The 22,067-nt window shown below is 38.7% G+C and overlaps 1 protein-coding gene across 1 annotated transcript; it reads right to left on the bottom strand.

The window, feature by feature from the left end:
• Positions 1–6,784: 6,784 nt before the first annotated feature.
• Positions 6,785–12,848, bottom strand: LOC116258900 (phospholipid-transporting ATPase 1). Its single transcript, XM_031636348.2, has 7 exons — positions 10,222–12,848; positions 9,827–10,130; positions 8,951–9,731; positions 8,744–8,867; positions 7,914–8,133; positions 7,367–7,825; positions 6,785–7,255 (listed from the first exon to the last, which is right to left on the bottom strand). The coding sequence occupies exons 1-7, from the start codon at positions 11,825–11,827 to the stop codon at positions 7,078–7,080; spliced, it is 3,672 nt and encodes a 1,223-aa protein (XP_031492208.1). The 5' UTR covers positions 11,828–12,848; the 3' UTR covers positions 6,785–7,077.
• Positions 12,849–22,067: the final 9,219 nt, after the last annotated feature.

Raw genomic sequence — 22,067 nt, 5'->3', positions numbered from 1 at the left:
ACTCAGATCAACCGGATAATAAAGAAATTCGATACTGATTTTCGTAATTAACAGAAAATATAATTGTCACTCAAGGTGACTGAGACTTTAAGTTTGTTTGAATCTTTGCTGATAACTGTATCGGTGATGCTTGTTTTAGCAAAAGTTGAAAGTTTAAACCTGCTTTTGACACAAAAAGCAGAAGGTTGGCCTTTAAATGGCTCTTTTCATAATTCTTTTTACTGCTTAGGGTGTATACTTTATATGCAAGAAAGAGAAAAGTGGATGTGGGGACATGGCATGAGTGATTGTGTGTAGAGAGAGGATGCCAACTTTTTATCCATCCGATGCTTGATCCAACTCAAATACCGGTCAGTCTAGAGCTTAGATGTCCCGATTCAATCAGGCATTGGTCGATATGTGAAATGATTTTTTTTTTTAATTTTATTTGTAAAATGTCATTTAAAATAGGAACAATATACACAAATAAAAAATAAATTATTAAAAAAATACTAAGGCAATCACATTAAAAGAAAAAAAAAAACCTGTCCATATATATCCAAGTCCCAGCGAAGAGTGGTGGGGATGACAGAGACAGATAGCCGTTTTGATGGCTGCGTATGTAATGTAACTTTGGGTCGGGTTAGAAAAAAAGCGAATCCGATGGTGGGCCCCTTGGCTGGTTTAACTGTCTCATATACCACCAAATCAAGTAACAGAGCCCTCTCCGGACACGTATTTCCTCGGGTTGGACGGACGTGAGAAGTATCCGATCCATGAAAGGAGAGAAATTAGACGTTACCGGATTGGATATGGAATGGTCCAGTTCTTCAATCTGATCCAAATCCTAATATGTACTGGGAGCTTGGGTAGGGATGGATTGGATTCAAATCCATTTGTTTTCTGGATATTCATTGGGATTCACATGCGGATCTGAATGAAAACAAAGAAAAGTTATATCCAAATTTAAATCTGAAATCCAATTTCTCACAATTCGAATCTGATTTTTACATTTATATCTGAATCTAAATTTTAGACAGAATTTGATTGGTTTTCAAAATGTAAGAGTATTGGATATAGGATATTTGTTTAACAATAAATCTGATCTCAATCACATCATTTTTTATGTATATCTGAATCTGAACCAAAATCCGATTGAATGTCATTTCGCCGATCCAATTTCTTAATGGAACATTAAATGTTTTTCATATCCCATTTTTTCAAAAGATTAAAAAAAATGAAAGGTGTATCATAATCAAGTCGATCGGGTAGATAGAAAAATTATGATGCATTTAAAACAGCAAAAAAAAAAAAATTGGTATTGCTTCTAATCTTTATATCCCTCACGGTCTTCAATTTATGTGAATTTATCTCGATACACGGACGGCAGGTGCAAGAGTCAAAACCAATAATCGGTTTATTATTTTTAATTTCAAGCTCAACAAGATTTGAGGACGTGACCCAACCCAATAAATGCATTACAATTTTACTGTTGTACTTTCTATTCGGTGAACATGACAAAATTTCCAGCGTAACCATGTGCCACACCCCGATTGCCGACAATCAATCTCTCTCTCCCAAAAGCTACTGACCTTCATGAGTATTCTATACGATTTCATTCAACATTATTGTATTTCATTGCTACAAATCATAGTCAAGTTACTATAATCACCAATGTATTTTTGGCTATGGTAGTTTTTTTTAGCCAAAAATACATTAGTGATTATAGTTACTTGACTATGGTAGTTTTTTTTAGCCAAAAATACATTAGTGATTATAGTTACTTGACTATGATTTATGTTGAATGAAATAGTGCATATATATATATATATATATATATATATATATATATATATATCGAATTTAATTATATGAAACCTAAGTTACTGCTTTAAGATCAATTAAAAATTTGTTAATTATATATTTAATGGTTCGTAAATAAAAATTTCTGACTCTACCCACTGTCTAATCGAAACTTTAATTTTTTAACAATTATTAAAGCCGGGCACCTTGGGGAAGATTGTTTTTTCCCTTCAAACTGCTCCATACTGTCATGAAAAGTTGCGAAGCACTAATCTAATTTAATAAAAAGGTCATTACTGCTACGTACTTTATTTAATTTAATTTAGTTGACCTTAATCCTCACGCGTTCAAGCAATTCACGAGACGCGAAGCTCATTTAATCATAAAGAGATAAAATAAATTATGGGCCAAAAGTTTAGCCGTTAATGAGCATTGTCCTGCCATAAAAAAATTATACCGAGGAGTGACTGACAGTGTCATCGCCAGACGCGCTATGTCTGGATCGGATTCCCACGGAGAAATCTCTTTTCCCGACCCTGTAGGTTCCGGGTCCAGCTCAAGAAAGCAAGTTGGATCGGATCCAAGTTTTGTTCTGGTAGAGCATCCACGTCACGTGTACAACACGCCCTTCGATAAGATATGTTTCAAATATCATTGTTTCAGAAACATGAATGTGAAACATAATGTGATCTTGAATGTTATTTTTTAATCCAACTTGATGTTATATTTCAAAATCAATATCTAAATGCTACACATGATGCTTTATAAAAACATTTAACATGGTGCTTTTGTATATATATTCCATAAATATGTTTTGTTCCTTAAAAGAATGTCTTTTCAAAAATATTGGAGGCAAGGAGAGGTCGGTTGGTTGGGGCCGTGCCCCCTTTAAAAAAAATTAAAAATTTACATGTAAATCTTAATAAATTTTATTTATCTTATATAGAAGTTTTGAAAAAATTGTATTTTGTTCCTTGTTAAAATTTTAAAACTATAATTCGGCTCTTTTCATGAAAAATTATAACTCTTCACCTGCTCGAACGTGCTGTCATAGACAAACAAACATTACATGTCTAACAAAATTGAGTGAACAAAATTATTACATTAACAAAATTGGATTCAAAGTTAGTTTGACCTTACTCACATAAGTTCGTTAGACTGTTTGGCCCGCCCTTGAAAAAAATCCTCGTTTTAGTTAGACTTGAATGACAAACAATTCAAATACAACAAGGAAGAATGGATTAAGATATAATTAACCCTTTAAAGCAACAAATATATTATCCCAAGAAAGAAAAGGTACAATCTTCATACGAGATTGTGCTGATATAAGCGAAAATACAACATACCAATTTTTTTAATATCATATTGTCCATGTTCTAAAGTAGGCTTCCGCTGGTTACTTATCAATGTAGGCGATGCTATGCAATTGCTGACAAGTATATGATAAGCATGCGCCCGGGTACCCGATGGGTACCCAGTATTTGGTCTAATTGGCCTGATTTATTTTTTATATTATTTTTATTTAATAATAATAATAATATTTTATTATTAAAAATATATTTTATATTCAAAACATTTTATTTATTTTAACTGGCCCAAGCAAGCTGGCCGGATGCCCAGGCCTAGTATACGAGTGTTTTGGTGGAAAGTCACATTCTTTTTTTCTTTTATTGCTTCTTGTGGGTCTCTAGTCATGGGATTTATCCCCCAGCCTCGTGATCTAGAGCTGTTTCCGGACCTGAGTGAGAAGGAAGATACCCATCAATTAGATTACAATGTATCCACCGTTTACAGTGCGAAAGTAGCGTCCACAGTAATCAAACCAAACTGACACTCGGGTTTTTACTGGCCCACCAGCATTTCCTGAATATGTATATTATGTTTTGAACACAGGCTAGGCTTTTTTGAACTATGAAGGAAAAGACCCTCTTCACATCTCAACTGCTTTTCTGTCCAGTAGCTTTTAGGCCCATCTAGCCAGCAGAGCTCTGGGTCATACATAGGGTAAGGTTGATGAATATTCATGTTGCTTCCTGCTTGGGGATCGGATCGGATCGGCTTGGCTGGGCTCGGCTCAGATTAACTTGTTTGTAACCAACAAAGGGGCGAGCAACTTATTAATCAAATGTTTTGATTGCAAAGAAGCTGCCCTAATTTTGGGTTTTGGCACTCCATCCCCAAAATCAAACATATTAGTGACGTTTTCTTGGGAAATTTGCGTCTGTTTTGGTCGCACTGGCGCAGAAATTTCGGGATATAAGATCACTCAATTCAAACATGGCATGCTAGATTAAGTGTCACAGACACTTTGACCGACGAACTGGCACTTAAGAAGAAATGTCCCAGTAAGTCAGGCCACCATGTCTTGTGAGGACAAACACCATGAACAAACTAATTAAGTGCCATTTTTCATTGTGTAGTATGTAGCATTTGCTAGATCATGCACCACAGTGTGGCAAAATAGCAGCTCTAAATAGTTCTTTGGATAGATTATAGATGACATGCAAGATACAACTTTAGAAGCCCAAGAAATTGTGTTGTCAGTGTTGTTAATACTGGAGAGAATCGTATCGATGACAAAATCGGCATGCATCAGCTGATACAACCATGTCCTTACATTCTTGTTCTTGCTATGGGCTAAAATTCATTGCCCTTTTTATCAATCGATACTCCTATCTTTTAAGCTACATTTCTCAGCCTTAGATCTCAGATTCAAGTTGATTCGGAATTCTTTCTGCATGAAATCGACTGTTGAAATGCAGATCTCAGAGCCATAGTAACCAAAAAAAGATGTGAATCTAAAATCTGACCAATTTAAGATCAGAAACGAGCTGGTTAGAAAAGGTTATGATCGCCGGCGGAACCAGAAATTTTAGCTGCAAGAGCACTTGTTAAAAAACTTCAATGTTTTTTAGGGGCATATATATATATAGATTAAATATTTCAAGCCCCTAGTGTAAAAATAAACATAATTTGCGGAGTTTCTCACACCAGCCCCCGTGTGGCTCCGCCACTTGTTACGGTATGCCATGACCGTCTAATTACGAGTGAGGTTTATCAAGGATGTCATGTGTAATCACTTGGATAAGATATCGCTATTTTGATGGTGAAAGCAGTTCACTTTTTTTTGAAGTAAAAAGGAGTGGAGGACTTTCCCGGTGAGGAGCCCTCAAAAGTAGGGTGCAGACGAACATTCTGCTCGGGAAGACCTCCTAGAAGTAGGTTGAAGTTGTAGCCAAGTTGAAAATTTTTCTGGCTTTCAAATGTGCCCTCCAATGATAGTGAAATGTATGTTTTTCTTTTCGTTCGATTGCTACCTGCTCCCACCAATTTGAAATAATGGGAGTCTGACAAAAACCTGATGGAAAAATTTGGCATAGTTTATATGAAAAGGATAATAGTCCGAGTTGCTCCTCTTAGCCATCAAAGTATAGTTATTTAGGTCAAAAGTTTTCCTTTATCTATAATCCTGTATGAGTAATGCATTCCTTTGTTGTCTCTTGATAAATCACCATGGCCTTTGTTTCACTTAGCTTGATAAGTGTATTTTCTGTTCTTTTCTGCCGCAAGTTCTAACAGAAATCTGTGTTTCTTTGGTTAAATGCCTTTGTGCACAGAGTAGGTGGAAAAATGCGGCGTGCCGAGTAACCCCAGGCAGTTATACGATACTTGAACAAGATATCTGTGGACGATAATGGTTTCTAACAGGTGAATTATGGATATAATTGATTTATATCTCTTCCACTGTCGTCATGTATGACATATATTATAAACAAAACTACAATAAAGAATGAATTACTATTGTACCGCAGATATGCATCTCAATAGAACGCTTGCCATCTTAGGCAATTCAAAAATTGAAGTATTGAACACCAACAGATGATATGAACACTAGTCGTTCGAAATATACTGATGACAAAAAAAGACCTTACACCTATAAACAAGAAATAATATTGGCATCTAAAAGCCATTAAATAATAATGCATGATAAATCTACACAGAAACCATTAAATAAGTATCGACACTCATATAAATATTTACCAACTTGATAAAGTAAGGAGCCTGAGAATGTTCATCACACATGATCCAGATTCTCAATGCACAACATCCTTGTGCTTGTAAAAAGTTGGGTTGCCAACCCAAGAAGGTTGAATGTCAGAAATATTAGCTATTCTGCCTGGTCAAAGTTGGTCATAGGTCTAGATCAATCACCAACTGACTACTGTTCACTTTGTCAAGCGAGATTATGGACCACAGGAAGCACTTAAATATCTTACGAAATTTTGCAGAAGGGAATAAGTTCTGATCTGTAAGACCCAAATGAGTTGGTAAAGGAATGTTAGGCAGTAGTCACTTCTGGTTGCTCCTTACTCTGTCTCTGTCTCTCTGTGTCTGTCTCTCTCTCTCTCAGAAACCTCAGGCGTTAACATTAAACCTTAGGTTTTAGCAACCCAGTCCTGATAAAAGGAAAGTTATTCAGAAAAACCTTAAGCATTATCATAAAACCTTAGGCATGAGCATCCCAGCCCTGATACTATAGAAGGAAAGCTATTCAGATTATAGTAGATAAATTACCACGATTGGTACTTGCCTCAGAGAAGTCAAGATTTTCACAAACCTTTACGCAGTGGAGGCTCATACTCCATGACGCCTTTTCATTCATATCGTCAATATCAAAGCAAACCGATTGGAATCCTCAAAGGGGCTGTATTCATGCTTTGTTGTACGTGGCAGGTCAAGGTCAGTAGTCAGCAAGTGCACCTGCTCTCCACCAATCATCGATCATGGAGCTAATGATACGTTTCCTTTTCTGTTTTTCGTCTTTTTCAGTGGCAAATCTTTCGCCGCCCGTTTGGCCATTTTCTAATAAAAGTCTATCACGGGTCTGGGTGGTTAACCCAACGGTCTTTAGACGTCAGCTAAGATCAATCTGCTGTGTTTTGGATTTGATTGATCAGTGCAGTCAGAAAAGAAAAACCAGCATTAGACTTCAAAGCCTATCTGCAATTAATGAAAAGAAATCTATAACACTAAGAATTTGCACACATGAACTTCCTTTGTTACATGACATTCAATTGAGTAAAAATATGAATACACTGGCTTTTCTCAAAAAGATTACAACCTACCCTTTGGATAGATAGAAAGTATGCATGCAGCAGAATAGCTGCAGGCAGCTGAAAGAATTGGCAATCTGTACATGCAAAAATCACGTGTAAAAAGAAAAATAAAATGAAATGCACACTGTATTATCTTCTATAGCGGGGGTTTCTATTTGCATTAAGACTCCTCCAAAGATTACACGGATGATCGATTCCATCGCAAAAATTTGTCTGCTTCCCTGGAAATCTGAATGTCTGAAGGTCTAAATTGTTGCTTAATAAACTTTACAACAAAGCGAGGCATCACAGCTACTACAAGGATGAGTGCTATGTTCTGCCAAAATGATGGATATGTAGAAAAATGGTAGATTGCCCTGCAAAGAATACAAGAAGGCACGTTATAACAGCCGAAACTGACAGAGGAAGAGAGAAAGACTGCTGTTTCCAATCTAAAAGTCAAAAGGAAAAAGATATAGCATCAGTACCAGAATCCAGGCAACTCCGGTATGGAATCAATGAGGATCACACAGATGCATGTAGCGACCATTGAGCCCCAAATAACAGCATGAGTAATCCAGGTCCAACACATTACGTCCATAGCCAAGTGAATGTTAACAACTATTACCGCAGCCAGCGTCCAGAGATCACCCAAACGTGATGCATCCATCGTGCTGATTCTGTAGGTACAGTAAGGCATGTAGAAGATGACTGCACTTTGCCACAGTGTATCTATCATGGTTAACCAAAATAACCGTGCATTGTACGATTCCTGCCTCTGCCCAGCCCCATAAAGTTGTGGGTACTTGAGCAAAGTATTGTGACTTAAGTCTGTGTCCATGATCCCAACAGCAACTGTTGGCAACGATGTATATATAATAGAATATAACATGCTGCTCCACTCAGTGACAGCTGTTGTCAAAGTATATGCAGTGTAAAGCACATACCTGCCAACAAAATTAGAAAAAACTCAGAAATAGAGAAACACGCATAAACTGAACCTTGATAATGGTACTGTACAGCTGAGGAACTCACCAGAAAAGTACTAGGACAAATACTGCATTCCTGTAATAATTGTACAGTAGCATATATCCCATTCTCTGATAATTCCAATGTCCATGGACCAACAGCAGGGGGACCAAAAATCTAAACTGCCCCATGGCAAAATCTGATGCCATCACAGCTTGACGACCTTCCTGACCACAGATACCTATTCCAACATCGGCCATCTGTATCATCGACACATCATTTGCACCTGCATTAAAAGAAAATTCAAGCATCACAAATTTTCCATCAGCAAATCAAAACTATCAATGATGAATACATAGATCACTAAAGCAGATGGATAGATAGATAAGATAGATACATAATAGTGCTATTGCTACCAAGTTCCCTGCCAACGTAGATTAGGTGCCCCGGTAGGATTTCAAATTTCTATTTCTCCTCCATTTTTTATACAATTGTCAGCCATACAGCTGCTTCAGCAAGATATTTTGTTCACCGACCTTGGCAAGGCCTGATCTCTTTCCCATACGCGATCCTACCATGTTCTAGTCCTTTATATTAGAGTTATAACATATGCCAAAAAATTTTCAATATGCTTTCATTAGAAGCATATACCACATCACATAATTCTCGTTCACATAGTTTATGTCGCCACACATGGCCATACAGGAATGAGTGCACAAGTACGCAGTCAATGAGATACCATCCTAATTATGCTCAACCCAATCACAAACATGATAATTTCATCATAAGCTTCGTGGAGAGGCCACATTTTTCTGAACTTTGAAAAATCTAAGGTTCAAGCGCATTCAGAAAGTTATAAGTCCACATGCACATGAATCAACAAAACGAGAACTTACCATCTCCAATAGCAAGGGTCATGTCATCAGTCCTGTTTTTTATCAGTGCAACGATGCCAGCTTTCTGTAATGGAGCCACTCGACAGCAAAGCACCACACTACATTTCGTGGCTAGTTCGAATAACTGCATGACAGAACGAAAAAAATTAGAACTACAAAAAAATTGAAAAGAAGTTGATGTTGTAGAATCTATAGCAACAGGAATACCTCATATTCCATGTCCGATTCAAGAATATAAACAAGGCTGGTACCATCAATAATTAAAGCCAAGGGCTTCTTATAGTCAAAACCACCGTCTATCAATGTCTTATCATCCACAGAGGGTACTGGATGGAGTCCTGTTTGCGGATCTGGTTTAAAATTTTGTGCACCTACTGAAGGTTGCCTCATGCCATTGCCCGTGCTTTTCTTGAACAAGGCTTTAGCGTCATCAAGACTCTTTCGACAAGACTGCCTCGAATGGCTAGTTATTATAATCTGTGTCATATTCTCTGTCAGAAGCTTAGAAGAATAGCCAATTGAAATGGCTGTCTCTTGCTTATCACCAGTCAAGACCCACACTTTTATCCCTGCTTGCCTAAGAGATTCTATAGCTTCAGGAACGCCTTCTTGAAGTTTATCTTCAATGGCAGAGGCTCCTAACAGGGTCAAATTGCTCTCGACATTGGCTGCAACAGACCTTAGTAAGCTTCCTCTGCCCATTAGTGCAGTACTGGCTCTCTCATAGTCTGATTGCCACCGCTCAAACTCTGACGCATTCAGTTCTCGAACAGCAACAACAAGTGTTCTCAATCCCAGAGATGAATAACCATGAAGTTGGGCTTCTGTTGCATTGATCACGTCTAAATCCATCGACTTGTCGATGGCACCAAACATCGAACTATCAGCACCTTTTACAAATAACTTCACAGTATTGTCAGGGCAACCAACTATAACAGACATCCTCTTGCGGTCACTGTCAAATTCGTGCAATCCCAAAACGTTGAATCTACAAAATCAACAAGAGAAGGTCATAGGTGAAACTAACCACAGGAGGAATGCAAAGATAAAAAAAAGATCACTAAATGAAAAGAAATCAGGTACCTCTGTTTGTTCCCATGTATGTCAATGACAATATAACCAGAAGTTCGTTCAACGAGTGTATATCCATGAGCAGCAGCAGCATAAACCAGAGCTTGTTCATCAGGAGATTCTCCTTGATAATCAATCAACTTAACTCCCTTCTCTGATTCCAAAGTAAGAGGAACTATAGTATTGCAAGCGGCCAAGGCAATGAAAAAGTCTTCTGCATGCTTCAGCCTCTCCGTGTCCTTCTCGCTTCTCAATAATTCCCGCAATTCCTGGTTTGTTTTCACCTTCATTTTAGGCTTCAAACTTTGGCCATTTACTGTTCAATCAGGTAACGACAGAATACATGTTACAGAAGGCAACCCGTTCATTCCAACAGACAACAGAAACATGTAGAACAGATTTCATACCTTGAACCAAATGATCGTCCTCCTCGCTCTCCATGATACCGCCACCGTAATCTACTCCCCTTATGCTGGCACACTGAAATTCCATCTTGTTTTCGGTCAGGGTCCCTGTTTTGTCTGAAAACACATACTTGATCTGCCCAAGATCCTCATTTATATTCAGAGCTCGACACTGAAATCTCGAGTCTGACTTCTCATCATACATTTTGATATCCCTGATCATAAAATATGCCTGACCAAGGCGAACAAGCTCCATGGAAATATACAGAGAAATAGGGATCATGATCTGAAACACAATGACTGACATAAGGAACACGAAGAATATCTGCATGCCTATCCCATAGTAGTTGTAATTCCTAGGGCCGACATTGCCATCATCATCTCTAGAGAAGTCCAGCTTCCGAAAAAACGGAGCAGTATCAAGCTCGCTCCTGTGGCGACGAAGCCAGATGCCTGACAAAGTCGACACGATAGAACACAAAGCAATCAGAAAAAGGGATAACATAATCGTCTCCCTGTTCATGTGTGTTTCCAGCCGACTGCGCTTCGATGGGGCGCCTGAACTGTTCAGCATTGCCTTCGTCTCCTGGCCTGCGTAAACTACAACTCCAACTGCCCATCTAGTGTTCTTCAGCTCGCAACCTCGAAGAACAATGTTCGACGGCCCGAGAGAGATCCTTTTCCCGTCGAGCTCCATGTTTGCCTGGAAGCCATAGATGTTTCTGTTTGGATTCTCGCACCTAATGATTCCCGACATGCCCTCTTTCTCAGGCATTTTGGAGAGTGTTTCCTGCTTCGCATATCGAGTCTTCAGATTCGACTCGCCGTCTAGATTGATTGTCTGGACATAAGCCACACCTGTGGGATCACTAGTAGACAGGAGCACCATGTCACAGGGCAAAGAATCATTCGCGTGAACCTTAATGATCTCCCCCACCCGAATTTCCTTCCATCTCTTGAGCTCAAACTGGTTACCCACTAGAACACGAGCCATCCTATTGTTCTCTATCTTATCAGAACGATGCCGCCGGAAATCCTCGTAGGCATCCTTCACGGCAGTAACAAAAAGAACAAAGACAAGAGGGAGCACAGAAGCAGTTCTACCAAAAACAGCCAATTGGGGTAGCTGATTCAGTACCGCAATCACAAGGAAGTATATGTAAGCTACTCTGTGGAACTGCTCAAAGAGGTTTCTGGGCAAGAAGGTAAAAACTGAATACTTGCTGCTCCGAATCTCGTTACCGGCGAACTCCAACCGATCGTTGGTCGGCTTCGGATCGTTTATGTGCACCAGACGTGAAGAGTCCTCGTTCATCTCCTTCTGGGAGGTCATAAAAACATCCGAGTCACCACCTCTAGACCCATACCTCCTCCTTGAGTTCAAAACCACCGAGCTTTCTATCGAAAAAACCGAATTCTCCCTTCCAAGGTGATGAACCGGGAACTCGGCGGAATCCTCGTCGATTGAGAACCGAGAAAGCCCGGTTCTCGACCTCGAAGAGGCGTACCTGCGGGAAGAAGGGGAATTTCCGACGACGCGGTTCTCATGGTGCGCTGCTCTTGGCTCGGTGCCGGCTTGGTAGGTACTAACCGAAGGTTGAGGATCCATTGGGGAAGATGCGAACTGTTATTTTCTTCGAATATGGAGATGGGTGTGCTGTTTTAATCGATTCGTCGAGATTTTGAGGTGTTTTACAGGATGGAATCAAGAGGGGTCGGGTGGTGCGGAAGCCATGATCTTAACATACTCCCTAATGAGGCCGAGAACTTCACGGAAGACATTCAAATCACTAGGTAAGAGGCAATTCCTGCAGCGGCTGGTTCCTGATTACAGAAACCAAGGGAGCCGATCCAAGGATTTGGAGAACAGAGAACAGAAACCACGGGAAACTTGCACGTCCTTGAAGATTGACGACGAGTTGGGTAAGTTGGTTCGGTGGCGAGAACGAGAAAAGAAGAGAAGAAAAGCAATGGCTTCACGGAGGAGACGAGGTAAGAGCGAGGAAGGTGAGGGAATTGAGAACGAGTCACGGTGAGCTTCATGGAGGGAAAAGAGGGGATACTGTTTCTTTGTTCATTTCTTTCTGAAAATCGTTTATTTATTTTTTGTTCCCGGTTTCGTTCTTCTCTCAAGCCGCTCTTCCAACGGCGGTTCATTTTTTCAACCGGAGCGAATCAATCCTGAATTTTTTGTGTGTAAGCCATTAATCATGGAAATTAGGTTCAAACTTCATAATAAATGTTGAAACGGGAGGAAAGAGAGAGATAAAAAGCGTGAATAATTTGGTTTCGTGTGGCAACGCCAGCCGGATTGTGTTGAATTCTGGCGGCATCGCAGGCCACTCCATCTGTCTCGTCCTCGATCTCCCTCTCTCTTCTGCAGTCAACCTTGCTTCTAGAATCCCCTGTGGGTCAATGAAATTAAATAATCTCCATATCTTCTCCTCTTCCCTCTCTCCCGTGGATCAACTCAAACGCAAGATGATGCGTCATTTCGCGTTGGTGATCTCTAGAGGCTCAAGTGTGCGGACCCGCAGCCATGACTGCGCTTGTGGTCTGGCTCAGATATTTCCACTCTTCAACATCCTTGTCAAGAACAGAGTTGTATCTTCTGCATGTGATACAGTAATTACTGTTCTGAAACGAGTAATGATGTACCTCCATGAAAACTACTATTTTATCAACACACCCTCTCTCTTCCTCCCCATGTTTGCTCATAAATGAGCACTTCATTTATGAGTTAGAACTCGAGTAAGGACAATTAACTGCACCACCACCAGAACTCAGTTCAGTTCACCATGATGATGATGTAGAGAGGACTCTTCCTTATCCTTTCTCTTGGATTGATTGAACAGAGGGAGGAGGAGGATGTCTGGTTCTGGTTTGAATCGGACCAACTACAAACCAATGGCCAAAGATAGAAAGATTCGGTTGGTAACTGTAAATTTAGGTTTTTGTTTTCTAGGCTGACTTATGTGGCCGATCGAATTAAAGTTTTTAAATTTTAATTAAGACCAAAATATCATTTAAATTTTTTTAAAATTTATATGTAAATTAAAAAAAATTGAGGTAGGATCAGGGCCCAAACAGATCCTACCTTAACTTCGCTCCTGCTCTCTCAACCGAGTTACCTGCACCACAAGCCACTCTAAGTGGGTCAACGAAGCATGTTTTACACCGTCCCAAGCTATTCAGCACCCAATGCGTACCAAAATCTCCTAGCGGCTGCGGCTTTGACTGGGTTCAGCCTAGTTATTGTGCCAAAGTCAGCGGCGGCACCCAGTCAATTGTGGTGTCCGAACCAATTGTGCCCGGGTCTGTCCAGGAAGTCAAAATTCTTGTGCTACAAAGTTATTGATTTGATTCAATATAAGGGAAGTTGACTACTAAAAACAAGCAGAAAGAGCAAAATTTCTAAAATTCGCGTAAGAATCCATGGTGGTCGGTTGACCAGTGAAGCTCTAACATGCTGATTAAACGGTGTGACCCACGCGTTTGAAGCCGTTCACATATTTCTTTCGGACTTCATATACACAAATGCATACCAACTTCTCAACCGGATAGTGACACTGAGTGTTTATCCTAATCTAGCTGAATCGGCCGATTCGATTCAATGGCCGATTCAGCAGCAACTCTATGCCGTTTTTTGAATATTAAAAAAATTAAGACTTTTATTATTTTTCATCATTTCCCTGTTCCTTTCCATTTATTTAGGAAAAAATTATTTTTAAACAATTCACTATTGAATATTGGTTTATTGGATAAAATTTTGTTCATTAAGTCAAGAACAAAACTAAAAATTAAAGTTTTAAAATTTTAACATACCATCAACAAACAAAAGCTTCAAACACCACCGAATTTATTCTATCTTGCATGTTCAAAAACATGTTGAAAAAGAAGAAAAGAAAAACCTAATTTTATTTGCACAGAATTTGTTTCAACTCAAGTTGCATAGAATTTGTTTTAAGTTTTTATCAATGATTTAAAAAAAACTCGAAAATATACTTTAAATTCTTCAGTTGACCACAAAATATTTTAAAAAGACACTAATGCCCGTGTTGACGCTTTGGACGTTTTTTTTTTTTTTTTTTTCTTATGGGAAAGAGGAATGGACCATGGAGGAAATCTAACGTGAGGAACAGAAATTTTGAGAAAGTGACGTGCACCAGGAAGTAAAAATTAAAAAGCTGGACCTCTAACATTCCAGGTGAACTTTAATACTGCATTTTGATACGTCATGCTATCACGAGATAATTCTAGAATTATTCCACCACTCACCATAACTCGTGCTAGTTCTTTTGATTTAGAGTTTGCTTGGGGACCAATACAGTTCAGCGAGATGGTAACCACGGCGAGTGACTTCATATGTCTATGTCTTCTTCATCTCAACTGACGGTCTACTGTTAGCTAACAATTTGCAGAGAATCAAACGTATGGCTGAAGTTGATGGCCAAGATACTTGAGTCACAAGTCAGAAAGCGTGAGATTTTGCTTTCACATTTGTTCTCAATGAATCAAGATAAGGTAGAGTTGATGTTTAAATCTATAGGATTTCGAATTTAGTAGCTTCACCCCCAAGGCAACCCAAGGCCTGTGCCTGCGTTTGACTTGGGCAAGAGGTCGACGTCCAGGGGGCATTGAGCCCAACAGATGATGAATGTGAGGATGGTATATGAATATTCAAAGTCCAAGTATTGAAAATCCAATCAAAACCAATTGATTGCATTGTATAGCAGCTCAATCTAGAAGATTGGTTTTGTTCAATAAACTTTTCAAAGGCGAAAAAATGTGGTTTATTTTTTTTTCTTTTTTGGGTTAACTTGACCTCGTTATTAACTTTTAGAAAACAAAATGAAATTGAACAAAAATATAGGCTTTTCTTTGGAAAATGCTTTGGAAGAATATTGTGTACTTCATAAGGGAAAAAATTAGTTTTTAGTGGGCTAGTGTGGGCAATTGCCCACACCAGCTATAACGTGGCTCCGCCACTGGACTTTGACCCACTCATCTTCCTTTCCTTCTTGTTTTCTCTTTCTTTATGTTCACATGAGCTTATCCATATAGGACTGCACAACGAGTTGAGCCAACTTGGACTCGACTTGAACTTGCTCTAGTAAACTTTATTCGAGCTCGACTCGTGTTTATATGAGTCAAGCTCCAGCTTAAATATAAATTCGAGTATGTTAATGAGTCGAGTTCGAGTTAGACGAACTCGATTTGGCTCGACTTTAATCTCTCTCTTTTTTTCATTTTTGTTTTGTATTTTTTTCCTTTTTTTTTCCTCCATTTTTTCTCTTTCCTCACCAAGTTGTCATTCTTTAAGAATCCTTGCACTCTCATAGCATATGTTATTACCAGGCACCACCACAAAACATGCGCGTGAAAAAGAAATAAACAAGCCGCTTGAGTCGAGCTCAAGCTCGGTGGCAGTTTCTCGAATCGAGCTCGGTGGCAGTTTCTTGAATCGAGCTCGAGTTGAAGATGTGAAGCTTGAGTCGAGCTCGAGTCAAGCTCAAGCTGACTAAACACGAGTCGAACCAACCTCGAATCAGCCGGCCTCGAGCTCAACTCGAGAGAGACTGAGAAAAGAACCGGTCCACCACAATGGTAATCTTAATCAACGCTTTTCAATACAATCCAAATAACACCATTCCAAACTCAAATTGCAGACATGGTTACATGCTACTCATCATTTGAGGGAGAGATTGATTGAAAGAGACGACTGTCTGATCTGGGTCCGAATAAGACATGGTAAGTTCAATGGTTGCCGTCTGTCTCCATTCCCCTGTCCACCTCCAACTTCGTTGCTTTTTCCTTTTCCTTTCCTTCCCATGCAAGAATTTTCATGTCTAGAAAAAGAAAAAGTGACCAACAAAAGTTGGTTTCGACTCTAGAGACAAAAGCGCATTTCAACTTTTCAATTTATCGCTTCCTTTCTCACACTTATGGAGAACTTCCACCAGCGTCGCCAGATTAGACTTCGTTTGAAGAAATTCTTCACAACAATTTGAAATTTCAAGGGCTTCAACTTGAATTTCCAAGCTAAGAATCGATGACCTGTATGGTTTTATAATATAATTTAGTGCACAAACAATATATGAACAAAAATTAAGACAAAACCTAAGAGATTGTTTGGCACCAGTAACAAATTGTTAGTTCGAGATAAAACTTTCAAAAAAATTGAGACAGAAACCCTTTGACAGTGAATAGACAGAATTTTTGTAACTAATTAGGTTGTGTTTGATGACTTGATATATTTGAGATGGCAGGTGATAGAGATCTAAACTTTTGTGAGATTCATTATTTAAACAAACAGTGGATTTCAGATTTGAAGTTGAAAGCAAAAACTGTGGCAACCGCTTCTCTACTTGTCTTCCACACAGTTAAAGCTACGATCATCTTTGGTTCGGAAAGCTATAATAACTTTATCATCGACCAATACAAGAGCTACGTGTAAGCTGATGTGGGTCACGGCTTGCACCGGCCGGCCAAAAGCTTCATTGCAATGAGGCTTGACCTGTGCCCACACCAGACCTATGAGTGACTCAAGTGCCCTTCAACCAAAAAAATCCCGGCTCCGCAACTGCATCAAACTAAAAGGAATCCCACTACGAACCGATCATTTTCAAATTTGTGACATTCCAACAAACAGACAATGTCTTTAACATTCCGAGAAATCTAACTAGAATTCCTTTATAACTGCAGCCCGCTTCAAATTATGAAGCTCATCCAATAATGAAATAGCATTTAGAATTGCTTTAAAATGTATTGTAAACACTGTTATTTTGGCACGAACTGTACCAACAAAAAGAGAAAGTTAGTATTGAATTCTTCACCTTCTTTTTAACTCGACAGGCCGGCATCTTGCTTGTATCACTAAAAGGGAAGAACACGTTTCTGATAAATGACGCGTACATTTAAATAGCTGGTGTTTGAATGAAAGGCACAAAACATGAGGACGGGGAAGGGTCCATGGGCGGAGAAGAGGCGGCTGTGTGCGTTGGGCGCGCAGGAACAACGGAGCCTGCAGATTCAAGGGGTTTGCTTTTCCTGTTCTTTGCACTGGGACAACTCATCTTCCACAATCCCTTTGAGTCTGCCCCCATCCTTTCTCTCCTTTTCTTCATAAAAACTATATATTATGAACTTCTATGTCTGCCCATGTGCATTCTATCTTTTAGATCTTTCAAACATATGTGCACTGTCAGACCAGCACCCCCACTCTTTCTCTTTATATATATATATATATATATATATATATATATATATATATGATGTGGATTTTTGAGTTCTAACTTCTCAAACATGGAGCGCGTTGTATGTGCTATATATTTTTATATATTAAATGATGACCCTGTTTTTGCAGAATCACTCAATCATCTAATCAAAATCGATCCATCATAACGGATGATTAAGAAAAATAAAGAAAAAAGTGATGAACATTTTTATTACTTAATATTAATTTATACATTGTTCTCATCCATCCATCAGCTTCAAATGAATGACCTTTTAATTGGTTGAGTGATTTTATATAACCAGTCATCATTCACTCATTATATATATATATATATATATATATATATATATATATATATATATATATATATATATATATATATATAGAGAGAGAGAGAGAGAGAGAGAGAAAAGTAGATGGTGACGCTGGTTATTCATAGTTAAGCAGGTCATTCATAAGAAATATAATCATTGTGATGAAAGGTTGAGAAAAAAAAGACATTTATATTAAGTGACAAAAATGTTAACTGAAGTCTCTTTCTCTCTCTCTTTTTTTTCTTTTTCTTTTTCTTATATTTCCATTTTATTCAGAGAGAGTTCTCTCTCTCTCTATATATATATAATATATATATATATATATATATATGTCTGAGTAGTGATGAGACCACCATCTATGTTCTCTCTGTCTGCGTATTAAGATGGCCTGCACTATTTCAACTGTTAGTAAGTAAGAAAGGTCTAACTGCATCCAAATTTTTACACAATAGGTTCTTCTGGAATAACAGAACACGTTTAGATTTTATTTTCTTAGGGAAATATTTATAAAAAGGCACCTAATTTTTGGGGAAAAGACAAGTCACTGCTCCACTTTAAAAGTTAGAAATATAAATTCAACTTTAAAGAGAAATACTAAAACGCAGTTTACCAATAGGAAAAAATACTTTGTAATATAAAATAACAAAACTACCTCTCTTAAAGACGACTTCATATTTCTTCAGCCAAAAAAAAAAAAGTAGTCCTTTATCCGACATGCTTTTACAATTTTATATCAATTTGAGAGAGAGAGAGAGAAAGGAGAGCTCAAAGAAACTCCATGCATTAAAAGAAGCTGCATTTAGAGCAGGTAGAGCCAGAAATTTTTGGTTGAGGGGCAATAGTGCTTAAATTTTATATTTTTAAAGGAAAAAAGCATGTAAATGAAAAAAAATGACTGAGGTATCAATATGGAAATGACCAAGTTTTGTAGGTCTATGTGGGCAACTGCCCACACAGTCCTACACCTGCCTCTGCCATGATACAAAGACAAATCATGCTTATAGTATTGACTCGGCAGCCACACAATCAAACGCTTCTAGAAAGGTTGTTTAATGTAGATGGATGGCTATTTGGCAAGCTATAGGCTGTGATGATGTACAATTAATAGGTGACGAAACCATAGGATAGAAATCAAGATGACGGATCATGCACTGTGGAGAATAATGAGGGTCGAGTTCTTTTATGTACATCTGATCATGCAATTGATTTATGTCAGACCCATGAAGTTATTATTTGGAAATTTCCCTCTCCTCGATTGATTGCTGGTCACGTTCTTGTGTTCTTAACCTGCATTAAAATATTAGTTTTTCAAGTCCTTCCGAAAGTTTGTTGTAAAATTTTATATTTGGGAGAAGCATACGAGTCGTTTGTTGCTTGTGGCCTCAAGGGGCATAGCGTAGCTGGTCGAGCTAGGGGTCTGTACTAAGGCAGGTCTTTAGTTCGATTCCCGTGAGCGCTATGTTCCTGTGTCTTAAGGTGGTAGGGCGCGACATCTAAGCTGAAGGGTGCACTGTTGCTATCACTGACACCGATGCAGCTCAGGACCCCGGAGGCAGGGGGAATGGGGAGGCCTTCGGGTCTTTTTCGGACGGTGGGATTAATACCCATTGCTCACCCTGAATCGTTTGTTGCTTGTGGATCTTGGTTATCTTAGGACCCAGGACTCCTCTCACTTACTCACGACATCAAGAAAAGAGACCAAGAAGACGAAGAAAAAGAAGACCCAAGATTCAAAGACAAAGTCCTCTCATGTCCACGCCACAAAGGATTTGTTTGATCGAGAAGCAGAAAAATTAGTAGGAAGGACACCTGTTTATAAACATTTATATTTAGAAGGACACTTATATATGTATAAAAGTAAATATTAAATTTCTCAATGAGAAAATAAAAGAATTTTAAAGAGGTGATGTGGGCAGTTGCCCACACCAGCCCACATGTGGCTACGCCACTGTTTGATCAGAAAGATCGACAATCTAAGAAAAACAACCACCAAACATTTCTAGTGGCAGGTTAAGCCCACAAAGCAACGTGAAAGAAACTGCTCATAGGGTCCCCGCCGGCCCACCGACGGCTTGACCCAACGCCCACTCGTAATATATATCTAAATCAACTGGAATGCCGTAGCTGAGCCCAGCTTATTTATATTTGACATTATTTTCAATGAAGTGATGTGTTTAGGAACGAATATTTATAATGGTTTGATGTTAAACGACATTCTTTTTCTGATAGCAAGACACATGATCATACAAGTAGGGCGGCTTTGGAAACGTCGCCGGCGGCTTATCACTCGGTTGCAATCCTGCTTGGCGACAAAGTCCCAAGTAGGTATTGGAACACACTTGCATACTTTTTTACATTCAAACTGAATTGATCCAAACTACTCAATTCACTTTATTTAATTTTTTTTCTAACTCAGATTTCATTTTGTTTTTTGAAAGCTATTATTCATTAACACATAATCTTTTTATGTACATCACTTGTTTATTTAAATATTACTTTCATTTTGATTTTTTTTTTGTGATATTTTGTACTATTTAATTGTCTGTTAATTCTGGGCGTGAACTGGTACGTTTGTGCCTAACCCTAGCTTTCTTATATTAAATGAAAAGAAAAAACTTCCAAGGGAATTTTCTTTCATTTTTTTGGATGTGACGTATTACAAATGTTGCTCGTAGGACGTTCTGGTGATCATGAAACCCAAAGCGGTCAATGATCGTAGCGGCAGCCATTAGTCATCCAACTTGGATTCTAAAATCGGACTGGATCTCTGGATTGAAGTCCAAATTTTGAATTTGCCTTCTCTGCCAAGCAAAAGACAAGAAATAATGCCACACTCGCTCTTCTTGGTCCGTGCCACACAAGGTTTCTCGGTTTCTTCCTTAGCTGCCTTCCTTGACAAGCAAACAGAAAGAACCGGTTTCTTCCTCATTTCCCGCACCACCATTTACTCAGATGTCGACTTACGAGTCTCACCACGGCAGCCTGCCGTTTAATGGGTGAAGTGTGCATGAAAGGGTTTGAGGGTCACGGACGAATGGAGTCAGGAATTTTTTGTTAGAGGTCAGGAATTTTTTGTTAGAGGCGCTGCTCTAACTAAAAAACCATTTAACGAGTCGAGTTCGAACCAAGGGCCAAATAATTCGGTGAACTAAAAGTGCCTAGCTTGAGCTATAGCCTATAGGTGCTTGGCTCATGTATGCTCAATTATGTTCATTAAGAGAAATGTTTGTAATATGAGAAATTAGTAGGTACAGTTCTTTAGGTGCTAGCGAATCATTTTACTTTGTCTATCTTTTTAAAAAAAAGATAACTGTTAAAAGAAAAATAATAAACAAAAAAAATTAATTAATGCTAGATGGCTATAATACCTTATTTTCTTTTTTTTTTCTTGTTTTTCATTCAATACCTACCAATTTCACTATGTTTGTCGCATAAAATACTTCCTCTTGTGGTGTAACCGCGATTCTTTTGAGTTTTGGGTTTTGAGGCAAAAGGCCACGATTTCAAAACTCACATTCTTCTCCCTAGCTTGGTTGAGCCCAATTTGAGTGTCGCTGAGCTCAATTTTAAGTCCTCAGTTTTACTTAAGCTCGAGTGGACTCTTTTATTTTGTTGTCTCACCCTAGTCGTATCGAGTCAGGTGTGCACTGGACATGGGTGCGACTCTAACTCACACCCGAGCCCAGTTAAAATGTCATATTACTAAATTACTTATATAATATATGTTGTTTTGATATTTTCCAAGTATGTTATATACATGAATAACTAAATTGTAATAATAATATATACATGCTTATTCTGTTATATATATAATAAATTAAAAATAATAAATAATAATAATAATAATAAAATACCATCGTCGCACCGCCACACTTAAATTTTTTGAGATGTGCCGCTTTGACACCGGCACCGGCACCGGCACCGGCACCGCCACACTTAAATTTTTTGGGATGTGCCGCTTTGACACCCGCACCCGCACTGGTGCCAGCACCCACACCCCACACTCAGGTGACATAGGGTGTCCCAAGCTGGCTCAACTCGGTTCGAACTCTCCTTGTGTAGAGCCTCAACTGGGATCGTATTTAGAAAAGTTGGTGCGAAGCTGGACAAATTAGTAGGTCATATACCAGTTCGAATTGTGTTTGACCCGAACCTGAATAAGAAATTAGGCAGTTCCGCAACCGACACTGAATCTGGATTCAGAAACAATCTCTTCATACTAGAGATGAAATTCATCCGACATATGAAAGATGGGAAAAGATCAAAGTGAAGGAATTGCATTTCATGGAGCTGCTCGT

This window comes from Nymphaea colorata, chromosome 8 (genome assembly GCF_008831285.2).
Source record: "Nymphaea colorata isolate Beijing-Zhang1983 chromosome 8, ASM883128v2, whole genome shotgun sequence".
Classification (NCBI taxonomy): Eukaryota; Viridiplantae; Streptophyta; class Magnoliopsida; order Nymphaeales; family Nymphaeaceae; genus Nymphaea; species Nymphaea colorata.
The sequence above is the reverse complement of the archived record's forward strand: the minus strand, read 5'-3'. Positions and strand labels throughout refer to the sequence as shown.

Bases quoted from the DNA above. Each gene is read 5' to 3' on its own strand.
- LOC116258900 (XM_031636348.2), bottom strand. From the start codon at position 11,827: ATGGATCCTCAACCTTCGGTTAGTACCTACCAAGCCGGCACCGAGCCA. The intron at 10,131-10,221 runs GTATGAAATCTG...CTGATTGAACAG, and splicing joins GGACGATCATTTGGTTCAAG to TAAATGGCCAAAGTTTGAAG. The intron at 8,134-8,743 runs GTAAGTTCTCGT...CTTTTAATGCAG, and splicing joins GACCCTTGCTATTGGAGATG to GTGCAAATGATGTGTCGATG.